This window comes from Taudactylus pleione, unplaced genomic scaffold (assembly GCF_031769625.1).
Source record: "Taudactylus pleione unplaced genomic scaffold, aTauple2 ptg000116l, whole genome shotgun sequence".
NCBI classification, from domain to species: Eukaryota; Metazoa; Chordata; class Amphibia; order Anura; family Myobatrachidae; genus Taudactylus; species Taudactylus pleione.
In genome coordinates this window covers 3,914,116-3,937,767 of record NW_028284518.1, presented here as the reverse complement: position 1 = coordinate 3,937,767, position 23,652 = coordinate 3,914,116, and the positions used below count along the sequence as shown (strand labels likewise).

Genomic DNA, 23,652 nt, shown 5'->3' with positions numbered 1-23,652 from the left:
TGGGTGTGCATATTTAAAACAGCAGCGTCATTGACCACGTCACTGGGTTCTTTTATAGCCAGAACTGCTCGCAAAATTGTGGTAGCAAAAACCAACCACAAGAATAGCGAGCAGTTCATACGCTGGTCGATGTACTCGATTAATCTAATAAATAGCGGACATGACGTAGGATGCGAGCGGCCAGGGGGCGTATTTTTCCAAAAAACGAACGCAAGTTTTGTTCGCTCGTTCAGACCTAGAGGCGTGAACAGACCGCAAACAGCGAACGGTTCATTTGAGTAGCCACCCCTTGTTTTAGAGCGAACGACCGCAAATAGCGAGTGGCTCTGAATGAGGGCCTAAGATCCAATCTCTAAGCACTGCAGTGCACTTCCTGCTCACATGATGCATCCAAGGTGTCCATCAGTGCTCAAAGCACGCCACCCAGACATGCCTCTATTAGCTCTTTTCTGTGCAGCTTACTGCTCGCGGTGTGGCCTTGCCCCCAGCTCTGCAAGCAGTGTCTGACTATACAGAAGTGAGGCTGAGCTGTTGCTGCCTCATCTCTCGTCTCCCTGCAGTCCCAGGGAGTGCCACAAAGCTGTGAGTGTTAACTATAAAAATGATTACAATAAACAAAGAAGATGTTTATAAGTTAGAAATATCTTCTTTGTATTATTCTTATCATTTTTATATCAAATCCCAGTCTGCCCTGACTGCACGTCTCTGCAATTAAGTAATTAAACAATGCATAACAATGTGACCAACAAAAAGCATAGATTAGACCAGTCAACTCTCTATTGCAGATTTGGATATATGGTCAATGATTACAAAAGAAAGTCGTACTACCATTACTTACTGTTGTCTACGTCTAAGTACAGAACCACACAAATAAATCCCAATGTAATAGATGAGTAAAATATACAAAATAGCTGCTAGTTCCAATAATAATAAAATCCAACAAATAAAAGCAATTACAAAAGAATGTATAGGGAACTGCGCACATAAAAAATACCACTTTGATTGGTATGCCAGAAATAGAGTATCCAGACATGTTATTTATAAGTGAATCAATTTTATGAAAATGTATCATACATGTAAAAATATAAAATCTGCAACAATTACTACAATTATACAGTATATTCACATAAGAAAATCAGGGTTGATACCCTTTCAAAAGTATAGCACGTTGGCAAAACTATTTTACATTATAGAAGCCAATTAATGTCCTCAGAATTCCGATAGAGGCATCTAAAGCGTTAAATGAACAAATTACTTGTGAAGTAAGTAAGGAACCACAAGTCCCATAGTGTTATATTATGAGTACAGTCTCTGACTGATGAATGAGGGATGCATACTTATTACCAGAGCTCATACAACACAATCAATGCCTTGCCATATGTTCCTTAAATGCTTTATTTGTATTGCAATGAAGACTGCATCAACATCGTGTGGATGTTATTTTGACACGTACCACTTACCTAACCATATTGCAAACCAAGTACACCCATTTATGGCAACGTTATTCACTGTGGGATGTGCTGGAAAAACAAGTCCAAGCCATGGAGGCCCCACCTCACAACTTACAAGGCTTAAAGGATCTGCTGCTAACGTCCTGTGGTATCTGGCATGAAGACATCTTTAGAGGTCTTGTGGAGTCGATGCCTCGATGGATCAGGGCTGTGTTGGCGGGACAAGGGGGATGTACTTAATTTTAGGCAAGTGGTTTTAACGTTATGGCTTATGGTGTTAATAGTTTATTTTTGGCAATTGCAATTAACAAAATGCAAAGTGAATGAACAGAAGAGAAATTTAAATCAAATCAATATTTGGTGTGACCACTATTGCCTTCAAAACAGCATCAATTCTTCTAGGTATACTTGCACAAAGTCAGAGATTTTGTAGGATTATAGTCAGGTGTATGATTAACCAATCATACTAAACAGGTGATAGTGATCATCATTTTCATATGTAGGTTGAAACATCGTCATTAACTGAAACAGAAACAGCTGTGTAGGAGGCTTTAAACTGGATGAGGAACAGCCAACTCTGCTACAAAGATGAGGTTGTGGAAGTCCGTTTCATGTCACAGGTCATGCAACATGGCAAGACTGAGCACATCAACAAGACACAAGGTAGTTATACTGCATCAGCAAGGTCTCTCCCAGGCAAAGATTTCAAAGCAGACTGGGGCTTTAAGATGTGCTGTTCAAGCTCTTTTGAAGAAGAACAAAGAAACTGGAAACGTTGAGGACTGTAGACGCAGTGGTCGGCTAAAGAAACTTAGGACCTTATTCAGAGGCGGCCGTACGGTCTACAACCACACGGCCGCCTCGAAGTTTGGCCAGTGCGCATGCGCACAAGGGAGCCGGCTCCCTCGTGCGCATGCGTGAGACCCGCTACGACCGACAGCGCTGGTCGTAGCGGGTCTCTTTCCAAAGGGGGCGAGCTGTCGATGTTGATAGCTCGCCCCGTTTGGAAGGCTGGCCGGGGGGGTGGCAGCCGAAACGGAGGCGTTCCCATTTGGGGGAGGCCCCACTGACATCACAAGTGATGTCAGTGGAGAGCTAACGGCTCTGACAGAGCCAGAAGCTCTCCGGGGCTTACGACAAGTGAGACCCTACCCTAGGGTCTCGTCGTAAGCCCCGATGGTGGCGATGGTCTCTGACCATCACGACCATCACCCGAGCGGTCGTTAGAGCTGTGGGTGTAAACCCACAGCCTAACGACCGCAACAGAGGCGGGCGGTCAGGATGCAAGCGGCCGCCCAGTTTCTGAGCGACCGCTTGCATCCTCCGACCACCTCTGAATGAGGCCCCTAGTGCTTGAGACGAAAGAGAAATCATGCTTACTTCCCTTAGAAATCAGAAGATGTCCAGCAGTGCCATCAGCTCAGAACTGGCAGAAACCAGTGGGACCCAGGTACACCCTTCTACTCTTCTGAGAAGTCTGGCAAGAAGTGGGCTTCATGGAGGAATTGCAGCCAAAAAGCCATACCAACGAGGTGAATACAAGGCCAATCGACTCATCTATGCACGAAAACATAGGAAGTGGGGTGCAGAAAAATGGCAGCAGGTGCTCTGGACTGATGAGTCAAAATTTGAAATATTTGGCTGTAACAAACGGCAGTTTGTTTACTGAAGAGCTGGAGAGTAGTACAATAATGAGTGTCTGCAGGCAACAGTGAAGCATGTAGAGGTTCCTTGCAAGTTTGGGGCTGCATTTCAGCAAATGGAAATGGGGATTTGGTCGATTAATGGTGTCCTCAATGCTGAGAAATACAGACAGGTACTTATCCATCATGCAATACCATCAGAGAGGCATCTGATTGCCTCCAAATTTATTCGGCAGCAGGACAACAACCCCAAACATATACAGCCAATGTCATTAAGAACGATCTTCAGCGTAAAGAAGAGCAAGGAGTCCTGGAAGTGGTGATATTGCCCCCACAGAGCCCTGATCTCAACATCATCAAGTCTATCTGGGATTACGTGAAGAGACAGAAGCTGGGCCTTATTAACGGAGGGGTGACGGGGGCGGTCGTCCCGGGGCCCCCTCACATAAGGGGCTCCCACACCCACCAGGGGTTAAAGTGGGCCGGAACTGGAGACTGAACCAGTTCCGCCTCCTCCGGCCCACCTAACCCCAGCTCCATTTGCCGAGCGCCTGGCTCCCTCCCCCCCAGTGGCAGCTGGAGGCGTCTCTCCCATAGTACCGAGGAGCAACAAGTCAGGCGGGCGCAGGCAGGCGGGAGCAGGGCTTAAGGTAAATATTGTGGTTTTATTGTTATTTTCTACTTCAGGGTCCATAGGGTATCCACAGGATACCTTGGGGTATAGGTGTGACGTCAGTCGCAGGGCACCAAAGAGTTAAGCTTTCAGCCTCCCAGGATGCACTAGGTCCCCCTCCTATACCCCGCCCCCGAGCCAAGGCACCTCAGTTTAGTTTGGTGCCCGGCCGGAGTCGGGTGCACCTGTTGGAGTGGGGGCTAGAAGAGCCCCTGAAGCTTATTCTTCATGCAGCTGTGGCTGCACAACTGGATGAACAGCATGGACAGTCAGTCCTGACGTCCATGCTGTCTTCCCTACACCCCGCCGGTACCAGAACGCCGGTACTGATCCGGGGATGCTGGTGGGCGTCTGGGGTCACAGCTAGCGGTGACCCCAGATGCTCCGGACCATGGCCGGATTCAAGGGGGACAGAGGTAAGCAGCAGGGTCCCGCGGTGGGTCCCCGCTGATCACATGGTCCTAAGTCCCCAGGCAGGGGGCTCCCTGGGGACTGGCTGCAGCGTGGAGCCAGGCGACCAACCTGCGCTTCCACTACCCCCTGGGACAGCGGACCGCAGCAGAGCGGTAGCGCTGCGGCGTCCCAGGGGTTAAATGCATGCCAGGGGAGCGCGCCTTCCCTGTCTCACAGCCGGCGCCTCCCCCGCTGCACACAGCCCTCTCTGCATGCTGCCGACTGGTCCTGTGGCAGCGCTCCTCCCCCAGGCCAGCCTCCTCTCTGCTCCTCGGCGGCCATCTTCTCCAGAACGCATGGTGAACGCTGCTGGAAGCGCTGGACGGAAGCATCGTGGTCTGGGTCCCCCCGCATACCTCTCCTCCGCTGTGGTCAGGTCTGTGTATGCAGCGCTGTGTCCTACCAGGCCCTGTGTCTGTGTAGTTGAGTGATCAGCGCTGTTAGTGCAGGAATTGTTATTTTTCTGCATTGTATGTGACTGTGCTAGCGCTGCTGCCTGTAATCTTTTCTTCTCTAAACTGTCAGCTTTATTACTGTCCCTGTTCTTTCTGCTAAAGCCCTTGCGGTGCGGTGCTGCAGGGTGGTCTCTCGCCTATTTAATACTTAATTGGTGAGAGAGGTCACATACGTGGTGCCATCATGTCTGAAAGTGATTTTCCCCTCCGGCTACAGTGTACCACGTGCAAAGTACCGTTAGCGGAGGGGGAGGGTAGCGCGGAGGGCCTTTGCCGGCAGTGTTTGTCCATGGCGCGGCCTATTACGGTTACAGCACCGGTACAGGAGCCGCCCTGGGCTTGTTTCGCTCAGGCGTTAACAGCTTTAGTGGGCCAGTTAGCTCCGCAGCCCGCGTTTACTCCGATGGGTTTGTCCCAGCAGTCTGTGGTGTCGTCACCCATGCAGGGGTTCCCACGACAATTGGTGGTACCCCACAGTCTCCCTATTTCCCCGCTCCCGGGTTCTCAGGAGCCAGCGTGGGTTAACTCCCTGACGAGTTCTGTACAGCACTTGTCGGATGTGTTGCAAGGGGAGTCTGTGATGCGGCCTCATAAAAGGCCGGTGGCGTCTCTGTCCGCTCCTTATGAGGATGACGAAGGGACGTCTGATGATGGGGAGATTCTGGATCCTTACGATCAGGAACCTTTCCATACTAAGGACGCTGATGCTAAGTCCAAAGTATATATTCCTGGACTTATTCGGGCGGTCCGCACAGCCTTGGTGATTGAGGACGAAGTTCCCCCAGCGGCTAAATCTAAGTATGCCTTTTTCAAAGATGTGAAGGGCGATGCCACAGTCTTTCCTCTTTCGGGTCAGTTGGTGGACCATTTAGAGGAGGCGTGGAAACAACCTGGCAAAAGATACCAGCCGCAGAGACGCCTGGCGGTGGCTTATCCGTTCGCGGATAATTATTTTGCGAAGTGGGAATCCCCTCCACAGGTGGATTCTCACGTGACCCGTCTTGTCCGTAGTGCCACATTGCCGATGCCATCCATGTCCTCCCTTAAGGATGCTACGGACCGCAAGGTAGAAATCTGCCTGAAGTCCGCTTATTCCCTTGCAGGGGGGGCAGCACGGCCGGCTATGGCCATTTGCTGGGTTGCCAGAGCGATGGAGCGCTGGGCGGATTCATTAGAGGCTTCTTTTGAATCCGACTGTCCGGCCGATCAGGCGGAGTTGATTGGCAATCTCCGTGATTCGGCCACCTACATCAACGAGGCGGCTCTAGACATTAGTACTCTGGTGTCTAGAATTTCTTCAGCAGCGGTAGCTGCTCGTCGCACCTTGTGGCTGCGATCCTGGAAGGCGGACGCAGATTCCAAGAAAGGTCTGGAAGCGTTGCCGTTTACCGGAGAAGTTCTCTTCGGTCCGGATCTGGATAAGATTGTGGCCACGCTGGCGGCAGCCAAATCTGCCTGTCTCCCGTCGGCCGCTGCTCCTTCTGGTTCGGGACCATCGTCCTTTCGGTCATCTAGGGCCCAGGGCAGGCCCAAACCACAGTCGTTTCCTCGACAGGCTGGCCCTAAGAAATCGGTCAAGCCCCGGAAGCAGGCATGGAGTACCAGACGTCCGGCCCCCAAGCCAGATGACAAGCCTGCGGCCTGACGGTCCGGGCCTCCCTTTGGGGGATCCCAGGGTGGGAGGCCGCCTGCTACAGTTCGCCCAGTGTTGGTCGACTACTACGACAGACACTTGGGTTCTGGAGGTGGTTTCCCACGGATACGCCCTCTCCTTCCGGCACAGACCCCCGGCTCGCTTCTTCACCACGGGTCTCCCATCAGACCGGAACAAGGCTACGGAGCTGCGGAAGGTATTGCACACTATGCTCCAGGCTGGAGTTATAGTGGCGGTTCCATTCTCCCAGAGGGGCCAGGGTTTCTATTCAAATCTATTTTTGGTACAGAAACCCAATGGGTCATATCGTCCGATTCTCAACCTCAAAGCACTCAACAAGTCTTTGCGGGTCCCGAAGTTTCGGATGGAGACCCTACGGTCCATCATTCTGGCGCTGGAACCTGGGGACTACTTGGTGTCATTGGACATACAGGACGCTTACCTGCATGTCCCTATTCTTTGGCGCCATCAACAGTTCCTCAGGTTTGCAATCAGCAGCGACCACTTCCAGTTTCGGGCGTTACCTTTTGGCCTGGCAACAGCACCACGTGTTTTCACCAAGGTGATGGCGGTCATGGCGGCTTCTCTGCGGCTGCAGGGAGTCCGCATGTTGCCGTATTTGGACGACCTGTTATTGGTGGCAGGATCTCCAGAGCTCCTGTTACGCCACTTGGACCTGACCATTGCACTGCTGCAACGGCACGGCTGGCTAATCAACTGGCAGAAGTCCACTCTAATCCCGTCTCGGAGGATTCTGCATCTTGGAGCCTTATTGGACTCGGGACAGCAAAGGATCTTCGTGACGGAGGACAAGATCTCTGCTTTACAGTCAAGGGTGTGCAGTTGTCTGCACAGCCCCCGGGTGTCCTTACACTCGGCGATGAGGTTACTGGGCTCCATGGTGTCGGTGTTCGACATGGTGGAATACGCCCAGTTTCACTCCAGACCTCTGCAGCACCTGATCCTGTCCAAGTGGAACGGGCTGACTCAGTCTCTGAAGTCCCAGACGATTGTGCTCACCCAGGAGGTTCGCCTGTCCCTTACGTGGTGGTTACAGACGACCCACCTCAACAAGGGACGTCCGTTCTGGGTTCCAAATTGGGTCCTGTTGACAACGGACGCCAGTCTTCGGGGCTGGGGAGCAGTTTCGGGTCCACACTTGTTCCAGGGCAGGTGGACGCCGACAGAAGCGGAGCTTCCAATAAATATCTTGGAACTCCGTGCGGTCTTCAATGCTCTCCAGCAGGCACAGCGGTTTCTCCAGGGTCGCCCGGTGCAGGTCCAGTCGGACAACGCTACCACCGTGGCCTACATAAACAGGCAAGGAGGAACTCGCAGTCGGGCGGCTCTCGTAGAGGTCTCTCGGATCCTGGTTTGGGCGGAGCACAATCTTCCGGCCATATCAGCGGTCTTCATCCCGGGAGTGCTCAATTGGGAGGCGGACTTTCTAAGTCGCCAGGACGTTCATCCGGGGGAATGGTCCCTGCACCCGGACGTTTTTCAACTACTGGTGGACAGGTGGGGTCTTCCAGAAATCGACCTCATGGCGTCCCGGCACAACAACAAGTTGCCGGTGTACGGGTCTCGCACAAGAGACGAAGGGGCGTCTCTGGTGGATGCTCTGTCCGTCCGGTGGACGTTCCGGTTCGCATACCTGTTCCCTCCGGTCTCCCTTCTTCCACGGGTAATCCGGAAATTCAAACAGGAAGGAGGGACGCTCCTGTTGATAGCTCCCGCGTGGCCCAGACGGCACTGGTTCTCAGACCTTCAGGGTCTGTCCGTGGACATTCCTCTGCGGTTGCCGCTACGACCGGACCTTCTGTCTCAGGGTCCTTGCCTTCACCCGGACCTAACTCGGCTGTCTTTGACGGCGTGGCTGTTGAGACGGCCATGCTGAGGTCCCGGGGGTTTTCCAGCTCTGTGGTGCGTACCATGTTACGAGCTCGGAAACCGTCTTCCGCGAGGATATACCATCGCGTGTGGCATACGTTCTTCCAGTGGTGTCGACCGAGAGGTTATGCACCGCGGGAGTTTCGTCTGTCTCGGATTCTCGCCTTCCTGCAAGCGGGACTAGATCATGGGCTTCGCCTTGCTTCTTTGAAGGTACAGGTTTCGGCCCTATCTGTCTAGTTTCACCGTAGGATTGCTACAATCCCGGATGTGCGCACCTTTATGCAGGGTGTTCTCCGCATTCAGCCGCCCTTTGTTCCACCTGTGGCGCCTTGGGATTTGGCTGTGGTCCTGAGGGCTCTCCAAGGACCGCCGTTTGAACCACTGGGCTCAGTGGATCTTAAATGGCTAACAGCTAAGACTGTTTTCCTTCTGGCCATTGCTTCGGCCAGACGTGTTTCTGAGTTAGGGGCTCTTTCTTGTAGACCCCCTTTCTTGGTTTTTTATGGGAACAGGGCAGTGCTCCGCACTCGGCCCGAGTTTCTTCCCAAAGTTGTTTCCCAGTTTCATATTAACGAGGAAATAGTTGCTCCGGCCTTTAACTCACCGGGTCTTTCCGTGGGTGAGGCCTCTTTGGATGTTGTGCGGGCCTTAAGGACTTATGTTGACCGCACTTCTTCGTTTAGGAAGTCGGACGCTTTGTTTGTCCTCTTTGGCTTCCGTAAAAAGGGTTGGCCTGCTTCAAAGCAAACTTTGGCAGCCTGGATCCGTATGGCTATTTCTGAAGCTTATCTTCATGAAGGCCTACCGGTCCCTCCTTCTCTGAAGGCTCATTCCACTAGGTCTGTGGGTCCTTCGTGGGCAGCTCGACGTGGTGCCTCGGCAGTTCAGATCTGCAAGGCTGCTACGTGGTCTTCTGTCCATACCTTCGTGAGGTATTACAGGTTTGACACCTTCGCCTCTCAGGATGCTTCCTTCGGGCGGCGGATTCTCCTTTCTGCACAGGAGCGTCCCCACCCTTAAAGGATACTGCTTTGGGACATCCCCAAGGTATCCTGTGGATACCCTATGGACCCTGAAGTAGAAAATATGAGATATGGTAAGAACTTACCCTTGTTATCTCTATTTCTATGAAGTCCATAGGGTTCCACAGGACTCCCGCCCTGTCGCACCTGTGCTGCAGATGGGCTTTGATCTGGTCACCGGTTTTCCGTCTCCCTCTGGTGAGAATGTGATTCTTGTATGTGTCCAGATCTTTGTTCTCTCTCTTCCTTCTCCTCCTCCGGCCTATGGCTTGGTAACTAACTGAGGTGCCTTGGCTCGGGGGCGGGGTATAGGAGGGGGACCTAGTGCATCCTGGGAGGCTGAAAGCTTAACTCTTTGGTGCCCTGCGACTGACGTCACACCTATACCCCAAGGTATCCTGTGGAACCCTATGGACTTCGTAGAAATAGAGATAACAAGGGTAAGTTCTTACCATATCTCATATTTTTTTGTGTAAGCAGCTTCACTACAGAGGGCACTACTAGGGTCATTATCTCTACGGGGGGCACTACTACAGGTGCATCACTACTGGGGGCACTACTAATGGGGGCATTGCATAGGGGGCACTGCATGAGAGGCACCACTCCCGGGGGCACTGCATAAGTGGCACCACTCCTTGGGGGCACTGCATAGGGGGCACCACTCTTGGGGGCACTGCATAGGGGGCACCACTCTTGGGGGCACTGCATAAGGGGCACTACCACTGCTGGGGGCACCGCATAAGGGGCTATATTGCTGGGGGCATTGTATAAGAGGCACTACTACTGTGGGCATTGTGTTTCAGGGGTACTACTGTGGGCAATGTGTAAAAGGGGCACTGCTGTGTGTCATAACATGAATAAGGGACACTACTACTGTATGTAGTGTAATGGGAATCAGTGGATGGGCCCCTTTGCCCCAAGAAATCACCTAGGAGCATTGCACTTCCAGAGTCACTCTGCAGCACCACTGTCTGTCATAGACTGTGCATAAGTGGGAAAGACGGTCACCGTCAGCAGCCCGCCGCCCAGTCCCATCCAGCTCCAGCCCACCCCAACTCCAGCATAGCAGCCTCTGCCACCAGCAACAGGCAGCACACAGCGGGACGCAGAGGGACAGACAGAGGCAGACTGGCAGCCAATCAGTCACTGGCTAAGTCTTGGTGAGACAGTGAGGATCCAGCTCACAGTGAAGCACAGGAGCCAGGCAGGTAGGGTACTGTGTAAACATTACTCTATAATGCAATATTCTCAATTACTCTTTAATATAGATTGAATTATGTAATTTTATGTTGTGCAACCTGGTTTAAATTGAAGAGATAATAATTATGGGCTGCAAGTCAATGTTGGTCCTTAAGACCAGAGTGAGGTAATATTAGCAAGCACTAGGTGCAAGCGAATGTAATTTAGGCATAAGCAACTTTAAGCTCTTAATTTTGTTGATCGGTACAGTAGGGTTGTTTTGTATAAAAGTTCTGCCAATGGGGGTTGGACAAGGGAGAGGTTTAGTGTAAGGGGAGCTCCCAGGAAGTACATCCTCTTTTCCAATGGATTTTGCAAAGGATACCTTAGTACAATTGTACTACTGTATAATGTAATAGTCTCAATTACACTTTAGTATAGATTGAATTATGTAGGATTTATTTCTTATGGTAGGTGGGGTCTGGGTGATGGACAGGACTGCTTTATATTACAATTATATTGTAGTATACATTTTATGATCATCACGATATGATTAGCATCAATTCAGGATGATTTTTTATTTTATTTTAGTTACTTGTAATATACTTGTACTATAAGCCAGTCCTGTCAACTCCCCACCTACCATAAAAAAATAAATCATATACTTACTTTAAAGTAAAAAAAGGTGGTGGGGAAGGGTGGGGGGGGGGGCATCATTGTTTGGTGATGGCTCATCACCATCGTTGCACTAAGCTGAGCACAGTCACACACATTGTCCACACCACAGCCTGCCACCTTGCAGCGACATTGTAATCCTTGGCACTCTTTCAGATAAGGCTTATGTGTTGTATGTAATAAGTAGCGGGGAGAGGCCCTCCCGCCTTTATAGTACAAAGAGTGAAAATTTTAGGATTAGGACATTAGGGTTAGTTTAGGTGTTTGCTTATTAGAGATACGGTATTAGGGGTGGGGTAGCAGTTGGGGTTAGGGTATTAGGAAAGTATGCAGTTGGGAAGGACTTAATCCCGACAGCCGGCTTCCCGACTGCTTTATCCCAGCGAGGGTTAAATGACAGGCGTTTAAATCTAGATGCCTGTCATTTTACCGACGCCAGGAGACCGGCGCCCAGCATCCTGATCGAAGTGATGCTGAGCGCAGACAGCCGTGGGGGAGGGAGGGTTCGGTTTAGGGCTTCGGTTTAGGGCTTGGGGTTAGGCACCCCCGGGAGGTTAGGGTTAAGCTAGGGGGAGGGAGGGTTAGGGTTAGGCACCGGGGGGGACTTGGGGTTAGGCACCCCCGTGGACTTAGGTTTAGGCGGTGGGGAAGAGGGATTAGGGTTAGGCACTGGGGGGAAGGTTAGGGTTAGGCACCCCTAAGGAGGATTAGGGTTAAGGGGGGGAGGTTAAGTTTGTGAATACTTACCTTAGAGACGATCAGGATTTTCACCCATGTCTGGCAGCTGCTGTCGGGTAAATCATACCGATTCCATTAGGAATGGGGTATTAGAGTTGGTGTAGCGTTTTTGGTTTGGGTTAATTTATTAGGGACAATATAGTGCTATGGATTGTTTGAGGGAGGGGGCACCCAAACCCGTATCTTGCCTAGGGCCCTATGAGGTAAAAATCCGCTTCGGCCTGTGGGTGTATATTGTGTGCTTTTTTCGTGTGTGTGCCTGTGTGTTTTTTTTTTCATGTGGAGCCCATGGGCCTCATTTCACACGCATTCACTAAAGGGGTTATGTCTTCCTTTCAGTATTTAACAAACTTCGCTGAGCTTAGTTTATCGCTGTTTGTCAATGTACCGCTTACAAGCGATATGGTCCCCATTGCACATACACGCCCATTTCATCCATAGTTAATAGGGGCCTCCACATGTTTGTTGGAAGGGGCCCCTACAGACCTTAATCCGCTCTGGACAGAAGGATTTCAGCAAGCCTACATCCACGAAAGATCTGTGGTTAGTTCTTCAAGATGTTTGGAACAACCTCCCTGCCGAGTTCCTTCAAAAACTGTGTGCAAATGTACCTAGAAGAATTGATGCTGTTTTGAAGGCAAAGGGTGGTCACGCCAATATTGTTTTGACTTAGATTTCTTTTTCATTCAGTTAACTTTGCATTTTGTTATTTGATCAAAATAAACTATTAACACTTCCTTTTCGAAAGCATTCTTACTTTGCAGCATTTTTTCCACACCTGCCTAAAACTTCTGCACAGCAGTGTGTGTGGTTGTGTGTATACATATATATGTGTGTGTGTATACATAATATGTGTGTGTGTATACATATATATGTGTGTGTGTATACATATATATGTGTGTGTGTATACATATATATGTGTGTGTGTATACATATATGTGTGTGTGTATACATAATATGTGTGTGTGTATACATATATATGTGTGTGTGTATACATATATATGTGTGTGTGTATACATATATATGTGTGTGTGTATACATATACATGTGTGTGTATATTAGGGATGTGCAGGCTCGGATAGGTTCGAGTTTGCACGTGGAGTTCGGATTTTTCCCTCCAAAAAAACGGAACTCAGAACGAGGCAAAACGTCATCTTACATGGACGAACATCATCATTCCTGGACAAAAGACCAGGAATGATGATGTTCGTCCATGTAAGATGACGTTTTGCCTCGTTCTGAGTTCCGTTTTTTTGGAGGGAAAAATCCGAACTCCACGTGCAAACTCGAACCTATCCGAGCCTGCACATCCCTAGTGTATATATATATATATGTGTGTGTATATACATATATATGTGTGTGTATATACATATACATATATATATATATATATATATATATATATATATATATATATATATATATATGCATAAATGTAAGAGTTTGGATTTTCCTTATTGTTTAAAAAAGTTAATAAGAATAATTCTAAGAATGTTATTTGTTACTAGGTACAAGTCAAACGAAGAGTATGTTTATGTTCGTGGCAGAGGAAGAGGAAAATATATTTGTGAAGAGTGTGGGATAAGATGCAAGAAACCTAGCATGTTAAAGAAGCATATTCGTACACACACAGATGTCAGACCATACCACTGTAATTACTGTAACTTCTCCTTCAAAACTAAAGGTATGCAATCCACTTTTCATTTACTCAAGTTAAAGGCACACACATCTAATACATGTTTGTTTTTTATTAAATAGAGGGTAGTGTTCTGTAATCGATGTTACAAAAATAGAATATAAAGTTCTCTACAACTGCTAGGTTTTACTTGTTGATGCATTGTTTAAATCCGTCAGTTATTCAACCCCTGTCCATCTCCACAGTTGCAGTATTTTGAGCTTGTCATGCTGGCCACACACATAGCGATATTTTACCCGATCTAGCCGATTCCGACACATTGGAACGACAGATCGTGTAAAATATGGCCAAATCGTGAGAAAATCGTGAGTCCCCACTCACGATCACGATGCGATGCACGTCCCCGCTGGTCATACATCGCATCTTCAGATCTGCCGTGCTGTATGGCAGATCTGCCAATCTGGGATACATATGCACTGGAGAAATGTCTGGCTGCACGGTAGATCGTTTGAAGATTGGACACTACAAACACCAAATCGGGTGCAGAGCTGCCGAGGAGAGTTTTCAAGGGAATCGTGCACGATGTCGGATCATGAACACATCGCTATGTCTGTGGCCAGCTTTAGTGTTTATCATTTTTTGCCGTTCAAGAAAAACTGACAAGCTGTTGATGGCTGGGGGAGATGAGCTATAAAATGTGCCACTATACAAAACAGAGATGTTTTCAACAGTAAAATAGAATAAATAGAACTAAACTTAAAACAGAATGTGTGTGCGCACCTGTGCATTTATCTTTGTTTTAGCAAAATGGCTGCACTTACAAAGGCAGATGGGAGGAGTTGGGCAAAGTAAATGGTACAGAAGTTACTTTTTTCTTTTTTCCTTCCTTGGGTAGCACGGTTGGTGTAATGGTTAGCATTACTGTCTCTCAGCAGTGAGGTTTTTGGTTTGATTCCCACCAAGGCCCTAACTGTGCAGTTTGTATGTTCTTCCTGTATTTGGTTGGTTGTGTCCTAGGTGCTAGAGTTTCCTCCCACAATCCAAAAACATCCTGGTAAGCTAGAAAAATATAAACTGTAAACTGTACTGGGGCAGGGACTGATGTGAATGGCCTGATATTATCTGTAATGTACTGTGGAATATGTGTGGACTATAACAAACGTTCATAAATAATGCAGAAGAGATGTTTTATTTTGCATTTATTTTGCACTGTAGTGCAGAATTGAGATTCCATTTTGCAGAGTGATATTATTTTAAACAGGTTGAGAGGTCACGTTCCAGTTGTACTTATTGCAATGTGACAGAGAGCACGGCCATTTTTCTACCAGCTTACTACTGTATGTAAAATTATGAGCATAGTATACATATGTTCTTAACCTCGACCACTGTATGATCTGCTGACGTGCAGATTTAAATTTCACAATGTAAACTTTGTTTTGCACTGATGCATATAAATCCCTGGTCAAAAATTCTGTCCATGAAGTATAGTTTTAAAGTAATAAGTGTACTTTTTCTTTTTTTAGGCAATTTGACAAAACATATGAAATCCAAGGCTCACAGTAAGAAGTGTATGGATATGGGAATAGCAGTAGGTCTAGGCGATGACCAGGATACAGATGATTCTGGTAAGAAATCTCGATTTCCTGTTGTATATCTCTCTCTCTCTGTCTCTGTCTCTCTCTCTCTCTCTCTCTCTCTCTCTCTCTCTCTCTCTCTCTCTCTCTCTCTGTCTGTCTGTCTGTCTCTCTCTCATACGATGTAAGGAGGAGAGCTGGGGATAACAAACTGTGTAAGGAGGAGAGCCGGGGATAACTAACGGTGTAAGGAGGAGAGCCGTAAACATGTTAAGTCAATGAACAGGCTTCAATTAAAAATCTGGCATAGTATTGGAAGGGGACTAGCATAGTGGTGTTAGCTTTTGTGGGCGAAAGATCAGTTATTAGAGAGAGGTTAATACAGGTTCATATTATTTTCATTAACATTTATTTATATATGCAAAGACCTTACAATAGTAATAGGCAAGCTGACAAGGTGACAGGGGCTAGCCATTAAAAACGGGGGAGTGGGGGTGCGAATGCAGGCGTGCCTGAGCATCTTAACGCCGGTACAGAGGCGTGCATAATTAACAGGCGGCGGCGTAGTACACGTCACCTGGTTGAATTTTACACTGAAGTGCTTGCAGTGCTTGCGGTAAGTATAGTCAACCTCAAGCGCTGCGAATGCATCCGATGGTACCAATGGTTGCATACACCTCCTGTAGATGACATGCGCAAGTGGGCGTCTTAAGACAGGTTGGTGGGTGTCTGCATACACAAAGCGATCGCATACAAGACATAGTGGTTGTGCTTATGCCTTGCCGTGCCTTTGCCTGACCTGCCATCACTTAGCTGAATTTGCGTACGCTTCGAGCGAGCGTGTCTGAATCGAGCCCTAAGTTCGAATCCTAGCTATGGTTGTATTTTAAATTAATAACAATTCACAGTCTTCCCTTGTAATGGTAGATGGCTCCATTGGTAAGCTGTCTGACTGTAAAGCATGAAGTGGCAGGTTTGAGTCCCAACTATGATTGTATTTTGAAATATGGTTGAAGGGGAGGAGATGTGATCAGTTGAAGAGAGGAGATGCCAGGACTCACAGATCAGGAAACTACATTGCCGAGGGACGTTTCTCCTATAACAGCAACTTTCGGATACGCTGCTCTGGCCGGGGCACCCTCTGCTGGACCTGCCACGGTGCCCAGGACACGTGCCCTGCTCACCCCTTCCTAGTTATGCCAGTGATGTTAAGTTTTATTTATAAGGCGCCGCAAGCTGTACACTATATTGTAAGGTTTATTTAGAAAACTGTAACAGCATAAATACAATCTGCAAAATGCAACGTCTCATCAAAGCAAATACTGTATATACAGCATAAGTACCAAACTGACACCACAAACTCTGAAGAACCGATAGCAGTGGCAGGGGATGGGCAACTTGCTGAAGCTAGCATACAAATGGGAGTTGATTCAGTGCTCGCTGAACCTCTAACCAAAATGGGTGAGCAAGCAGAGTCTGAGTTACTTAACTGTAGAAAGACATGGGCAAGTGGAGTGGAGCACTGGTGATTTGGATAGTGTTGGGCCCTGCTTACATTCTAAGGGAAAGTAATGAACAGTTGAACTATAGAAAGAATAGAAGTCACACAGCATTTGCTTAGCAAGCACAGTGGCAGGACTACGATTACAAGCACACCAGGTCCTACTAAATTATAGTTATCAACATAGTAAAATTTCCAGGGACATGTTGCTTACTGGTAGATGCATCTAAGTAAGCGTCTTGCGGTACTGTCAGGGTGGATCTTGATACACTACAACTTCCATCACAGGATAGCAGCTGAGCTGTTTTGCATTTTATAATTCTTTATTTTGGTTAGTTACAATAAAGCAACACCACAGTGTGTATTAAACACAAATGGCAAATGTAAACTGTTTTGCAGCAGGGTCATGTTCAGAAAGCCCCAGTGAGATACCAATAGAAATCTAATAGGTAAGAAATTATTTTTTTTTGTCTATTGCAAGTTAGGGTATACATGAAGAAAGAAGAAACAACATTATTAGTCCGTGCAGAAGAGATAAGAAAAGTAGTTTCTGACAATAAAATGTATCAGGACATGAAAACCAGTGAGTAAGAGTAAATGTTGATTTTTGCATTAAATTTAGAGGATAACATGATTTGTACTTTGCTTTTGTCCAATTTGAAAAAGAGGGACACATCCAGCAGCGGCTCCTGTCCTCTTACCTGAGGAGGGCTGCTGCTGGTCTGACCGGGTCCTGACGCCTGCGCAATGATTCTGGAAGGCGCCGGTACCGGCGCTTGAGCAGCGGTGGAGTCGCACATGCGCATAACACCGGAACCAGTATAGCTCTCTTCTAATCACAGCCCGGACTGGCAGTCCCAGGGGGAGGAGACACTTCCGCCTGGGGCTGCCTGTCCTTTGCGTGACTGGCAGGTGGCGCTTCCAATGGGAAGCCACCTCCAGTCACAGTGAAGCCAGTGTAGTCACGGACTGCAACTGGCTCACTGAAGTAGCTGATTTCACTGGGGGGCTGCAGCCCCTAGTTAAAATCTGCCTCTGGACACATCCATGAATACATTTCCAGGAGCAAATCTTTCACAAACGGGCCTGTTCCTAGAAATAAGAGCCAGTGGCAATATGGTGGTTACATGGGAGATCATAAAGATTGTGTACATTTAACAAGACCCCTCAGATGCAGAAAGACCCCCGTAACAGACTTAATTTATTGATTGTTGAAAAGGAAATGTATTTATTCTGGTTTGGAATAAGGTATCAATTATGGGGGATACTGTGAGAACGTCAGATATCTCGGCATAAATCTTACAATGCACCTTATCATATTAGGTCACCTTGTTTCAGGCTGGTAGACTTTTATAAATAGATAGATATGAGTGATCATTCAGTTATAGTGTATGAAAATGTTTACTTGAAAAAATTGTTTATTCTAAGAAAAAGTTGCAAACGTGGGGATAAGATGAGATTATCAGGATCTAGGCTGCTTATTGCCATGTTCTTTGTGCTTAGATTTGTCATTGCTGGGCATTAGAAAATAGCTGTATGCTTTCACCTTTTGTGTGTGGAATCATGCCCATGGCTATCTGCTACACATCTTCTGATGCTTGTGTCATCAAAGTACAGGGCTGCAATGTGAGGAATGTTAATATGTGAATTAAACTGTCAAGCCAGGTGATCCATTTAGCATGACAAAATGCAACTGTGACTATCCTGTTTCCTGATTGTGCCCCAGCTCATCTGCTAAGTGACTATAACTGATTATTGCTGGGAAGTAGTTGCTGCCCATGTTGTTTGAGGTAGATGAACCGCTTTATAGAACAAACCTATAAAACACAAGTATATCTTTCTTTCCTTTTTTATTTTAATAATAAACTCCAGGGATTCCAGTATTATTGCACCTAGTCTATCAAATGTGTGCTCTTACATAATAAATTGCAACTGACATTTGATATAAATATAACGTACACTTCATGTGGTTGTGATGAAAACCACTTACTGCATAAAATACATAGGATATGTTTATCATTTATGTAGTGGCACCATTATATAGAGCAAAACAGGTTACAAGGATCAGCTGTCATTAAATGTAAACTGACCTTTTTTCTTGCTTACATGGTGCTCTGTTGTCATTGTTAGTGTGTGGTTTTATTTTATTTATTACCAGTTATTTATATAGAACACACATATTTCCGCAGCGCTTTGTAGGGAATATTTGGCCATTCACATCAGTCCCTGCCCGAGTGGAGCTTACAATCTATATTCCCTACCACATGCTCACACACATACACACTAGGGGTAATTTGTGTTGGGAGCCAATTAACCTACCAGTATATTTTTTGAAGTATGGAAGGAAACCGGAGTACCCGGAGGAAACCCACACAAGCACTGGGAGAATATACAAACTCCACACAGTTTGGGCCGTTTTACCACTAACATTGAAAATATGTAATAGTATCTGTTGCCCGCAGCTTCGCCCGCGATAAAATTGCTTCTGCCAACATTTTTTTTTATTTGAGGTGTTCTAGTCACAGGAGTCTCCCACGTGACCAGCAGTGCTATACAGACTGGTGTTAGCAGCACCCACCACTCATACCAGTGTCACTGTGTGTCCTCTACACAGACTGCTATGTAGCCTCTCCTATTCAAGTGATCACTGGCCCAAATCACCTTTCCCCCCACCCCTTACCAGCCACACGCATTGTGACACACCTCTCTCTTGCATTGATGATGTCAATACATTTTATTTTTGTTATTGCTCGGCTTTACCTTGACAGATCGGGATAAAACAATGGCAGGTTATTTCTAAGAGTTTCCACTACAAAATGATGTAGTTTTCATGAAAATCGTTTCTGTAGTTTTTGCGCCAACTTGAAACAGAAAGATAAAAACGTTCTTATTATATTAGTATAGATTTCATCTGAAAGTTCAGTAGTAGCTCTTACTTCCGGGTGCTTTCGGATGTATTATGGGAATTCAATTCACTGTAAATGTCGCTGAGCAGACATCCATCCATCTTTGCTGATTTTCCTTTGCACCCAGGGTGAGGTTAACAGTCGGGGTGGATGGAGCTACAGCACCAGGCCTCCACATAAAAATAGGCCCATCATCATGACAGCATGATGGTTGGTTTCCAGCCACCAGCTGCCCACACAGTTGGCTATATATATATATATATGTGTGTGTGTATATATATATATATATATATATATATATATAATATATTCTCAAATGTCATGACTAACTCATAAATGCCAAGCCCAAACCAATTCGGGGAGTTTATATGCCTTCCATGACGTAGGCACCCACTAAGCAGGTTTTTTTTTTTAATTCGACACCTAAGGGGTGAAGAAGACTAAAATGTTTTTTACTCTTACTCCCTCTGTGCAATGTCCTGCCTGCCTGACTCATTGTGGCTGCAGTGCAGTCCAGTATTCAAATAGGGGAGCCACACCAAGTGTCACCGCAAATGCTGCCAAACATCGCTGGCACTTGGTGTGGCTCCCCTAGTTGAATATTGGACTGTGCTGCAACCCCACCTCTGGAGCTGTCACTAGCCATATGATCCTGATGTGGCTCATGCGGCAGACAGCACTGCAAAGGGTAAAATGTGTATTCACGGATTCCTCAATAGCTCTGTTAGTACAGGTGTGAGAGAAGGAATGTGTTACTACACAGGTGAGGGAGGGGAATATGTTACAACAGCAGTAAGAGGGGAATGTGTTACTATAGAGGTGAGCGGGGGTAATGTGTTACTCCAGAGGTGAGGGAGGGTAATAAGTTACTACAGGGGTAAATGAGGGTAATCTGTTACTACAGGTGTGAGGGAGGGATTGTATTTCAGGTGAGGGAGGGAAATGTTGAATGTGTTTACAACATGGGAGCGGGAGGGAAAGGCAACCATAACTGATTTAATGAGCCATTTGCAGTTTCAATGTACCGGGCGTGTGTACTTACACATGCATTTATTTATTATTTATTTATTAACAGTTTCTTATATAGCGCAGCATATTCCTTTGCGCTTTACAATTATAAGCATTAATAGAACAAAACTGGGTAATAACAGACAGATATGTAAGTAGGATGGCTTAATCTTTGAGACAAGCATATGCTACTGGCAGGATCAACCAGGTAGCTCTCGGTCCTACAGAGGTGAGGGAGTGGAATGTGTTAGTGCACAGGTGAGGGAGGGTATTGTCTTACTATAGCAGTGAGGGAGGGGATGCATTGCTATAGAGGTGAAGGATTAATGTGTTACTTTGAGTGGTGAAATGGAATCAGGGTACATTAGCCAGTAAAACATAAGTATTAAAATTGTATTTCTATTTTTCTCACAAAATGTTGCAATTTTTTATACTTTTACTAATTTAGGGAGACACTAGGGCTGGTAGTGTAAAGCTGGGCATTCACTATACACTTTTCTGTCAGATATCTGTCCAATCTGGCTGGCTTGAATGAAAACCTGGAAATGTATGGGAGCAAATGAGTCGATCATATGGTTTTACACACTGGGAAAAGGACAAAAAAATTGTTCAAATTAGATTTGTGTATTTTAACCAATTTGTCTGAACAACCATTTTTGTCTGTTTTCCAGTGTTTGTGAGCAAATGGACGATTGTCAGTTGCTCCCATACATTACCAGGTTTTTATTCCAGCCAGCCAGATTGGACAGATGTCTGACAGAAAATTGTATAGTGGATGCCCAGCATAAGGAGTGTGCATGGCCACACCCACACAGCACTGGTCCTTCTTACAATAGGTCCTTGAACATTTTCAGCCCGAGGCCCATGTGGTCCTTAATCTGGCCCTGTTTGCATCCCATAGAGTTGTGCAGGAAAATCAGCAAGCATTTGCTACATAATAGATGGCAATGTGCACAGCTCATCATCTATCTTGGTAATGTTCAGCGGCACATCAGCAAGAATTGATTTCAACACATTGAAACTATTAGCAAGGGTCATATGGGAGACCAGATAAAATTGCTGTGATGTTCAAGGGACTCCACTGTACAGGGAAACATATACCCTTGTTATTGTATGCATGAAGTTGCAGTGATTACCTGAAAGTATATTAGGAAAGATTCCAGGGAAAAATTTTGCTGCTTCTGCAATTTTGCTGTATAATGATCCTAACATAGCAATGCATTTATTTCTTTATGCTATTAAAATGATGTCCTGTCTCTGTATGACATCTTATATAACTCTCTTGTATAGACTGATAAACAGCTTCTTGGTGAAATAACATTGTGTTGTATGTAGGAGTATAAAGGACTACCAGGTATACAGGTTAATTATTCAGTGGTGTAAGTGAACTGGCAGAGTGACGTGCACAATGTAATGATGTAAGTAGCAGTTAAAACAGATGTGTAAATTATACATTATAGTATTACAGAAAGCTTGGGGACAATTCAAAATTGTAGTTACGAGTTTAAGTGAGTACATATTTATCAGTGGACACATTCTTTTCCGGTAACAAAAACAAATGAAACAAATTTGCTTCTATAGACAAAAGGGTAGGCTGAAATGCTGAGTACACATTGGCTGACATATCGGCCATTCAATTGAACGGCCGATATATATCATGTGTGCATCGGCCAGTGTGTTGTCTGTGAACGATCGTTCACAGACATATCGTTACGGCTGTGCAGCACAGCTGATGGGCGATATATCTGCACATCGTGCTGTGTGTACAGGTGGTCAGCTTAGCACCCGTACACTTGCTGCAGAGGCCGCGGGTGACTATCATAAGTGGGCATGGACATGTAAATACTTTCCAAGTTGTGACATCAGGCACAGCACATCAGGCCGACAATTGGTAAGTATGTATGCATTTACCAATAGTTAGTTCCGGCCGATCCGTCATTTTACTGTGTACACACTTTAAAGGATTCTCGGAAAATAGAGGCACGAGACCTTGTATTCCAACACCAACATGCAAAATAGTAAATAATTGCTGCTATTCAGTAAGAATATCATATGTTCAGAAATAACCTCTGAATGCCTCATTTTTATAGACACTGTGAGGAGAACTGATTGAGAAGGGAAACAATGGGGCTATTTGTATGAGCAGTTTAGTATATTTTAGCTTTCGTAGCTGTAATAATGCACATCTGTTTATATACAGTCAGTACTTGATCCCAATCCTTTGGTTGAATACCGGCTATATTTTTTCTTGGATATGATGTATGCTGAGAGAGGTCCCTGGAACGCAGAAATGGACCTCAAACTCTCATTCTCTATCTTTCCCAGCAGGTGGCAGCCTTTCCCAAAAATGAGTGTGGACTGAACCTCAGCATCCTATCACTTACACACTAGATAATGCTGCCGTTTTTTCAGAAGCCGAATACTGTAATTTATTTTAAATGGGTAAATTAGCACTATGCTTTAAAGAACAATTGTCACAAAATATTTTATTTTTCTAGTGCTCTTCCCATGTTAAGCTATTTACTTCTTGTCAGTTGCTACTATTACTGCGTCCACATTGGCACAAAATCAAGTAATTATTTGTAGTTGCAGACATATGGCCTAAAGCTACGACTTCAGTAGTTTATAAAAGAAAACACAGACAACTAGGATAGAATACATACAGCCAGAACCCAGACAGGCTTTTCTGTTCTGAAAGTGCAACGGGTGCCGATCACCATAAATTGGGTAGTCTAACTAGTTTATAAAAAAAATAACATAGACAAGCTATGGTGGTGTAACTATCTGCTTATGTGTATTTTACATTATGAATCATAAAGAAAATATGAGTTTTCTCAATGAGAATATATAATCTGTATAAAGACGTTTTTATATTTCAATGTTTTTATCTACCACCCAAGTGAGTTATTGACAACTTGGGAGAATGTTTATATTTTAGAAATGCATCCAGGAAAAGAAATATTGAAGCTTGATAAAACATGTCATTTATGCTGTCAAGCTAGATTCCGCTCATATCCTGAATTTTGATTAAATGTGCTTATGTGTTTTTGAACCATCTAAGAACTAAAAAGTGAGTGTGCTTCAAAGGTTTTTCTTATACCCCCGCAGGGCACCTTTTAAGCGAATATTTGCTGGAATGTGGTTAACAGTAACTTCTCTTGTATTTTTAGTATTATGTGGTAAGTAGCAAT

General features: G+C 45.9%; 1 protein-coding gene across 1 annotated transcript in view; it reads left to right on the top strand.

Annotated features, from left to right (window-relative positions):
- The window catches only part of HIVEP1 (HIVEP zinc finger 1), a 176,750-nt gene that overhangs the window by 138,457 nt on the left and 14,641 nt on the right, over positions 1–23,652 (top strand). The window contains exons 6-7 of the mRNA XM_088471630.1: positions 13,345–13,520; positions 14,996–15,097. Coding sequence (XP_088327756.1) covers positions 13,345–13,520; positions 14,996–15,097 — 278 coding nt within the window. The remainder of the gene's footprint in view (positions 1–13,344; positions 13,521–14,995; positions 15,098–23,652) is intronic.